The sequence below is a fragment of the Leucopleurus acutus genome (genome assembly GCF_964270905.1).
Source record: "Leucopleurus acutus genome assembly, chromosome: 10".
In the NCBI taxonomy this organism is placed as follows: Eukaryota; Metazoa; Chordata; class Mammalia; order Artiodactyla; family Delphinidae; genus Leucopleurus; species Leucopleurus acutus.
Window position 1 is genome coordinate 52,545,918 of NC_139153.1, and position 8,667 is coordinate 52,554,584.

Here is an 8,667-nt window from a genome sequence, read left to right on the forward strand (position 1 = left end):
TATAATAGAAACAGAGTGTAGGGACAATGCCTCAGGGCTTAAGGCAGGCAAATTATGGCAGCAAAGGTGAGGTTGACTAATGGAATTGCATGAACCAAGAGTCAAATGAGGGCCGGAAGGCAATGAATGGACAGCCCTGATGCAAACTCAGTGCTTCCTCATTTTCCCACAGTGGAAATGGGGTCAATTTCCATTTATATTAGGTGCTGATCCAGAAATCCCCATTTTAGACCTGAGTTCCTGGAAACAGACTCTGAAACCCTGAGATTAGCATACAGGAGATTTAATGGGGAGTCCTCTTGGGAACAACACCTGTAAGGGCATGAAGGAAGCAGGAGTGGGCAGTAGGAAAAGTTGGTCCACAATGTAGCTGCAGCAGAGGCCCCAGCTAATCTTATGGGGAGCTCTGCAGTTGTAATGGCCTATCAGCGTTGTCCCAAATTAAAGCAAGGGGGCAAGTGTTTCTTTCTCCTCAGTATCCAGGCGCTGGATACGAGCTGGCCCAGGAAGGACAGTCCTGAAAGGAGACCAGCTGAGAGCCCCAGATGTCCGGCCTCCTGGTAGATGGTGCAGTGAGCGGCCCTCCATCCTGCATGGAGTGTGTGGACGGCATCCCACAGCACCCACTAACAGTCTCCTCCAGCCCAATGCAGGATGGCCACTGGCTCAGGAGCTCAAAACTGCTGCCTCTTAGGTCTATAATTTTTCTTTTGTCTCATCTTTTCCTACTTTGCTCCTCTCCCCTACCTGCAACGTTCACTTTAACTACGAAAAGCTCACCACTACCTGACCACACAGTGTGCTCTTGACACCACACCTGCCTTTTCATGTGTGATTTCATCAGCATAGAATGTCCTTCCTCCCTTCCATTCATCCAAATCATGCTCTTCTTATAAAGCCGACTTCAAAAGCTACTCGTATTATAAAATTTGACATTGAATCGATTTCTCCTTCATTTGGGGTCCTGAAGCATTTTGTTTGTGACTTTGTTATCCTATCTGTCCTGCTTGCACTGTAGTCGATCTTGTGCTTGTGTTTTCCCTTCTCAGATTATAAATTCCATACATACAGAGCTCACTCCTTTATCCTATATTCTATCCATTACCTAGCATCCGGTTTGGCACAAAACAGACTCTCAACAAATAGGAATTAATTGCATCAAATGTCCCAAAGTGTTATGAGAGTTTCTTAGGAATAATATACCTAAAGATCTGAAGACCTTTTGCCATCACCCTGTATTCTTCCTTCTCATGGGAAGCAGGTAACACATCTATTTAATAGAATTTGAGTACCAACTACGGGACAGATCCTGAAAGGGCTATTTCTTATTATTCTTTTTGTTGTTGTTGTTGAGGTAAAATTCACATACTATAAAACTAATCATTTAAGGCTTCCCTGGTGGCGCAGTGGTTGAGAGTCCGCCTGCCGATGCGGGGGACATGGGTTCGTGCCCCGGTCCGGGAGGATCCCACGTGCCGCGGAGCGGCTGGGCCCGTGGGCCATGGCCGCTGAGCCTGCGCGTCCGGAGCCTGTGCTCCGCAGCGGGAGAGGCCACAACAGTGAAAGGCCCACATACCGCAAAAAAAAAAAAAAAAAAAAAAAAGAAAAAAATAAAAACTAATCATTTAAAAATGTGCAATTCAGTAGCATTTAGTACATTCACAATGCTGTGCAGCCATCACCTCTATCTAGTTCCAAAACATTTACATCACCTCCAAAGCAAACCTGCTTCTTTTGTTCTTAAAGAAATTACACCTAGCCTGTGTTCCCCAGAAGCAAGGCATATTGCAACAAGAAAAGGATGGGTCTAATGTCTGAAAACTTATTGTTAAACCCACCTTAAAAAGGGCTTCTGTTGTGAGTGGCACACATAGGGCAGCTTGCTTGTTCTTTGTGCGGAATCGACATCAAGAGACTTTGGAAGCATAATTTTTTGGTACTTGGGCAGCTGGTGATCATTGGTCCCGATGCCCTCAAAAAAAAACCTTTGTGTAGAAATCAAGCTGGCTTGCTTTCTATGTTTCTGTTACTGAAGGGGAAGAAGGAACTTTCCTTTCAGTGTTCTGAGAGGATTATGTTTGGGTATCACCAGAGGTTTTAAATTCCCATCCTGAGGGGACACCCCCCAACTTTGGAACAAGGGAGGCCCTGAGTGACTGGGGGTGATAAGTGACCCTACCCTCAGGTGGAGGGGTGGTAGCTGTGTGGTCTGCACCGCAGCCTTGCTTAGCATTGTATGCGATGGACAAGGAAGGGACAGTAAAAACCCTTTGGCCAGTCTTTGTCTTTTGGTGTCCTTACTGGGGTTTTGGGGTTTTTTTTGTTTTGGCCATGCTGTGTGCCATGTGGGATCTTAGTTCCCCAACCAGGGATCAAACCCGTGCCCCCTGCAGTGAAAGCTCGGAGTCTTAACCACTGGACTGCCAGGGAACTCCCTCGGTGTCCTTAAATTTCTGTCTCCTTGTGATTAAATGAATGAAATTACAAGCTCCCTCAGGAAAGGGGAGGCAGTCACTGGCTGGGAAGTTCAAAACCACACTTTATCTATGACTAAGGAACATAGACGCTTTCAGTAATCATCTTATTTCTTTTTTTCAATCACTCTGAACTATATTCTGCTTTACAGATGCGAGGAAACTGAGGCTAAGAGAGGAAAGTAATGTGGTCAGACTCACAAGGAAACACAGAGGTAGGATTTGCAGACCCTGCCATATGGTGCGGAGGTTTTCTAAGGAAACACTGCCTAGGAACCCGGCCCACCCCCACTCCTTATCCATTCTAACCTCCAAGCGTTGTGACAACACGTAGCGACTCCTTTCCCCATCCCAAGTGGTGATCTTAACAGTGAACCCTTTAATTCTTCCTCTCGGGGACATCCATCTCATCTATGACATGTAGCAAAGATGATTAATCGAGACAATTGGAATATTAGTGGCTCAGATTCTCATCCCCATCGGGAGACCAAACACACACATACCAAGGAGAAACCATACACAGGTTTATTTTATTGTATTTCTACAAAGGCAACATCAACTTACCCTGTTAAAATCATTTCTGAAAATAAATTTTCTGGAAATGCATTCTTTATAAATGTAAAGCGTGCAATAATGTGTAAATTTACAGAAACATTTTAAACTGGTTAACTCAGGTAATAGTCTGTAAAATAGGTTTTGTTTCTGGAGATAGTACAGGTATCCCTAGACTTTCTTAAAGTCTTTACTTAATTCTGATTAAGGCTGTACGAACAGAGATTTATCTTAATGGTGTAAAATGATTAATTACATAATTAAAATGACCTGTAAGAACTTTTGAGTCATCCAAAAGTTAAAAAGCAGGGCCAGTATTTTAAAAGAGAGGATGACACCTTGGAAAGTCATTTTTATGCCACATCAGCGATAACTTTTAGTGGATTATTCTTGCCTCACTTGACGGCAGGCACTTCAAAATGATTAAGGAAAAATTGTCATACTTGATTAGTCCTCATCATTTTTGGTTTTGAAGGAAATGTTTGTAAATGAGTAAAAGACCCCAAATAAATGTGTCTGGGCCTATGTATTATTTTTTTAATTTGAATATTCATCTGTTATAATTAAAACAAAACATGTCCGCAAGCATATGAAGCTGTGTTTGGATTTCCACAAGTATGTTTAGATTTGTTAATGCCTTGTGTTTCATGTTTGGAAATCAGACCATGCTAATGCCTTTTTCTCCTTATGATTGTAATCAGCATTGAAAGCTTGGCTTCCATTAACAGATAAGCCTTTACAATAAAAGAATCAAGATCTAAGTTCATTACTTCACTATTTGTTTCTGCAGACACCTGGCTACATGGAATATACCATGCTTCAGATATATTCTTAGGAAAACACTGGGACAGCATGCCGAAGTTTTCTATATTGTTTCACAAAAAGCTAGAAGTTAATGAAAGGGCTCATTTTCACAGCAAGAAGTAGAGATTTACTCCCCCAGTCAATTCTCTACAGTCCCCTCTAGAGAATCCCATGAGTTCAGGTTAGAAGGGACTGGTCTTCCCTTTCCAAAATCATCCAATTCCTCATCGAAACACTGCTCAGAATCCTCCTCGGGTTTACTCATCCCTGCAGGAAAGCCTGGTGCGAGGAAGGACACCTTGGTCCGGGTGAACTCTGGTCACACTGAACTTGTACTTGGCAGGAAGAAAAGCTGACTGCAGGGTGAGAAGCCCTACTTTTTGCAGTGGATATAATTCTTCCCAGTACTTGTTCAGAAAACTCTTACTACAATACAATTTTAAATAAGCTCTTAATTTGAGAAGCTTATTAACTCTGCTTTTCGCATTTTCATCTTTTACAGAGCATCGTGGAGATCATGGTCCACCGTGGACTGTGTGTAAGATGAGCTGGGGGTGTCGGGGTAAATCGGGAGGAACCTACAGTACTGGCAGAGCACCAAAGTGCCCCGGCAGGTTTTGAAGAGCTGTACGATGTACTTGCGAAATTTCTGCCCCAGGAAAAAGTAGATGACCGGATTAAGGCAGCAGTGAACAAAAGCCAAGGTCTCTGTGGCCTGAATGGCATAGTCCAGGTGCCTCTCAAAGGTGCAGTCTTGAAGGACCTCCAGCTCCACCAGGGTGTCCAGGAAGAGCACCACGTTGTAAGGGGTCCAGAACCCCAGGAAGAGGACCACCACGGCAAAGATCATCTTCACTGCCTTGTTCTTCTTCTCATTTTTGCAGTGCTGCAAGGTCCTAATGATCATGGAGTAGCAGAACAGCATGATCCCCAAGGGGATCACCAGCCCTAGAACGTTGATCTCCAGGGAGCTCAGAACCTTCCACCTCGTGGAGTTGAAAGAGTACTTGGTTTTGCAGTAGGTGTGGTTGTGCTCAGTATAACACGTGCTGAACACAAGGCCTGGGAGGGAGGCGAGCACAGCCACTGCCCACGTGGCCACGCTGGTGATGACCCCGTAAGTCAAGGTCCTCGCTCTCAGGGAGAAGACCGCGTGCACAATGGCCAGGTACCTGTCGATGCTCATGAGTGTGATGAAGAATATGCCACTGTAGAAGCCCACCAGGTACATCCAGGAAACTAGCTTGCAGAGGCCCAGCCCGAACACCCACTGGTCTGCGGCATAGTAGCCCCAGAAAGGGAGCGAGAGCACAAAGAGCAGGTCCGAGATGGCAAGGTTGAGCAGGTACACGTCGGTCATGGACTTGAGCCGCTTGTACTTGAACAGGACCAGAACCACCACAGAATTTCCAAGCAGACCAAACAGAAAGACCAAGGAGTAGAGGGGGGGCAGGAAGAGCTCCCCAAATGCCTTGATACCTTCCTTGGTGCAAGGTTTGGGGATGCTTTCATAAAGATAATAATTGTTATAGATGCTTTCATCCAGGGTGGTGTCTGCTATACCCGTGGGGTTCATTTTCAGATATACAGGCTTCTCACGGCAGGTCTGAGCCCAACCAGAAGAACCTAATGAGTGGAAAAGCCAACAAGATTTCTATCAGAACAAAAGAAAATCAGAATGGTGCTGCGTACAGAGCACAACTGCTTCGTATTTTGCCCAGATCACCATACACTCTTCCCAACCTTCCCACATTGAAGGGCTCAGGTCCTTGAACTGAAGGGCAGTGCAGCCGAAGTGAAATAATCCTGCCCTTTGGAGGCAGATTCCAAATTACAGCTCTGTCACTTTTTCTACCCCTCTGCTGGGAGCTCTGGTTCTCCTGTTTGTAAGCGGGGGTAGTAAAACCTCTTTATCAACAAGAGGTTTTTCTTTTTTTTTTTTTGAAGATTTTTTTTTCAATACAGGGACCATTTTTAAAGTCTTTATTGAATTTTGTTACAATATTGCTTCTGTTTTATGTTTTTTGGCCGTGAGGCATGTGGGATATTAGCTCCCCGACCAGAGATTGAACCCGCATCCCCTGAACCAGAAGGCGAAGTCTTAACCACTGGACTGCCAGGGAAGTCCCAATGATGAGGTGTTTTTCAAAAATATATTTCTGAAAGTTAGTCTGGCATTACTGAAATCACTCGCAAGAATGACGAGACTAGCTGACGTGCCCAACAGAACTTTATCCAGGGCCTTTCTAACATGAAAGCCAAAAACAAAAAATTAAAAAAAGATTTAAAAATCTATGCATGTTTCCCCTTCAGACTGTAACACCAAAAATTCAGTGATGACTTAGGTAAATCATCAGGCTAGAAGGGAACCAGGTTGGCCTCTTGCCTTTATATAAAAATTCTGGGGGCTTCCCTGGTGGCACAGTGGTTAAGAATCCGCCTGCCAATAAAGGGGGCACGGGTACGAGCCCTGGTCCAGGAAGATCCCACATGCCGCGGAGCAACTAAGCCCGTGTGCCACAACTACTGAGCCTGCACTCTAGAGCCCAAGAGCCACAACTACTGAGCCCACGCGCCACCGCTACTGAAACCCGTGCGCCTACAGCCCGTGCTCCGCAACAAGAGAGGCCACCGCAATGAGAAGCCCGCCCACCGCAATGAAGAGCAGCCCCCGCTCGCTGCAACTAGAGGGAGCCCGCGGGCAGCAACGAAGACCCAACGCAGCCAAAAATAAATAAATTAATAAATAAATCTATTCAAAAAAAAAAATTCTGGGACTTCCCTGGTGGTCCAGTGGTTAAGAATCAACCTTCCGATGCAGGGGATGTGGGTTCAATCCCTGGTCAGGGAACTGAGATCCCATATGCCGCTGGGCAACTGAGCCTGTGCGCCACAACTAGATTGCCCACATGCCACAATGAAGCTCCTGCGTGCCACAACTAAGACCCAGTGCAGCCAAATAAATAAATAAATATTTTTTAAAAAAAAAAGAATAAAAGAAAAGGGGGCAAGGACCAAGAAAATATTTCTTTTTAAAAATTCTAGGGGCTTCCCTGGTGGCGCAGTGGTTGAGAGTCCGCCTGCCGATGCAGGGGACACGGGTTCGTGCCCCGGTCCGGGAAGATCCCACGTGCCGCGGAGCGGCTGGGCCCGTGCACCATGGCCGCTGAGCCTGCGCGTCCGGAGCCTGTGCTCCCCAACGGGAGAGGCCACAGCAGTGAGAGGCCCGCGTACCGCAAAAAAAAAAAAAAAAAAAAAAAAAAAAAAATCAATCTTACACACTGAATCCTATCAGAGTGGGAGTTAGCAGGACAGATCTAGAAAAGGCACATCATAGCCAGAAATAAAATCTCTACCTCGCCAACCACCCTCATTTCTTATCTAAATTGGCAGATGAAGAGGTTACCTTCTTAAAGTTATTCACACGTCCACATGTAAATCGGAGCAATGCAGGAGGCTTTCCAACTCAAGGCCACCTCCTCTTGCATCCTTCTTAGTGGCACCCTGATATTCCTTATCAAAACCCTTTCACATTGTTCGATAATTCACATCTATTCCCCATCTCCCACCCTGACCTCCACACACCCAAACACCCAAGCTACGTGTTTCTCAAGAGAGAGGTTTTGGTTTATTCCTGCAAACAGATGCTGAAGACCTGGGGCATCTCAGGGTCTCAAAAAAAAAAAAAACTGTTAAATGATTATCAAGTCTAGTTAAATGAATAACAATTCTAGCCTTCCTCCATAATTTTACCAGTGAAAATGAAAGGAATAAGAGAGACTGAGGTGTTAGGAAATTATCAGGAGAAGAAACGAAAGTCAACACAGCTGGTAAATGTCTGGAATTATTCTGCAGGCCTTATTTGGCAGGTGTTTCTTGACCTGGGAGTCTTGATAGAAGCCAGAAGCGGAAAAGTGTATATGCTGAATGAAAATTAGCTGTGTGTTCTGAGCCTGTGGCTTAGGCCACATGTGTGCAGGAGGAGAGCCCTGTATGTATGTGAGCGCCAGTCAGATGAGGGCTGGGAGGGTGGGTTGTGTGTGAGCTTCAGGACAGGTGCCAACAGAACGACCAGCAGGATGACCAGGATGCCTGAGTGATAGGGTTAGCTGTGTGGCTGGGCAGCTCTCAGCGCTTCCAAAGTCCACACACCTGTGGACAAAGCAATGCAGGGCCTGAGGCCCTGGGAACGTGTCCCCTCACCCGCACCCCCCTACCCCCCGGCCACGCCGGCCCCTTACCTTGTGTTTCTGAAAGTAGCTCCAAGGCAGGTCTGCGAGGCAGTGCCTGGCTTGCTCAAGAAGCACGGCGCTAAGAACGACAGGAGCCTTTGAAGGGCTCGTGGCTTCCTGTGAGCACCAGCTCTGTTCCTCATCCATTTATGCTGAGTTCAAGTGGGGTTTTTTGATAGAAGTAAGAAGCAGAAAATGAGTGACTCTTAGCTTGGGTTCAGGTTAAACTCTTAGTCACTCATTTCCCCAAACTGAAAGCTGGGAAGGTTTGCTCTCTGCAAGATGAGGGAAGTTAAGTTTTTCAAGAGAGAAACTTTTAAATGTTTTAAAATTTATTTGTTGGATTTTTAATTTAAATTTTTTCATTTTAGCTGGCTATGTGCTGTAGAAGTGATCTTTATACTCTGGATCAGTGGGCTGTTTGTTATTTCCCCATCATGGATGTACAGTGGCCAGCAATCAAGATATTCAGTGTTCTCTAAACAGTGGGATCTGAGGAGGTCGGAGTGAGAGGCCAGATTTATTTAAGAATAAGGATAGTCAGGAGGAGAGAAAAGTGTATCCAAATGTCTGGCAGTGATGTGGAGGCCCTAGTCAACCACATT

At 45.5% G+C, this 8,667-nt stretch overlaps 1 protein-coding gene across 1 annotated transcript; it reads right to left on the reverse strand.

Annotated features, from left to right (window-relative positions):
• Nucleotides 1-4,326: 4,326 nt before the first annotated feature.
• On the reverse strand, nucleotides 4,327-5,406 carry CCR4 (C-C motif chemokine receptor 4; the record flags this gene model as incomplete). Its single annotated transcript, XM_082848074.1, has 1 exon — nucleotides 4,327-5,406. The coding sequence occupies one exon, from the start codon at nucleotides 5,404-5,406 to the stop codon at nucleotides 4,327-4,329; it is 1,080 nt and encodes a 359-aa protein (XP_082704200.1).
• Nucleotides 5,407-8,667: the final 3,261 nt, after the last annotated feature.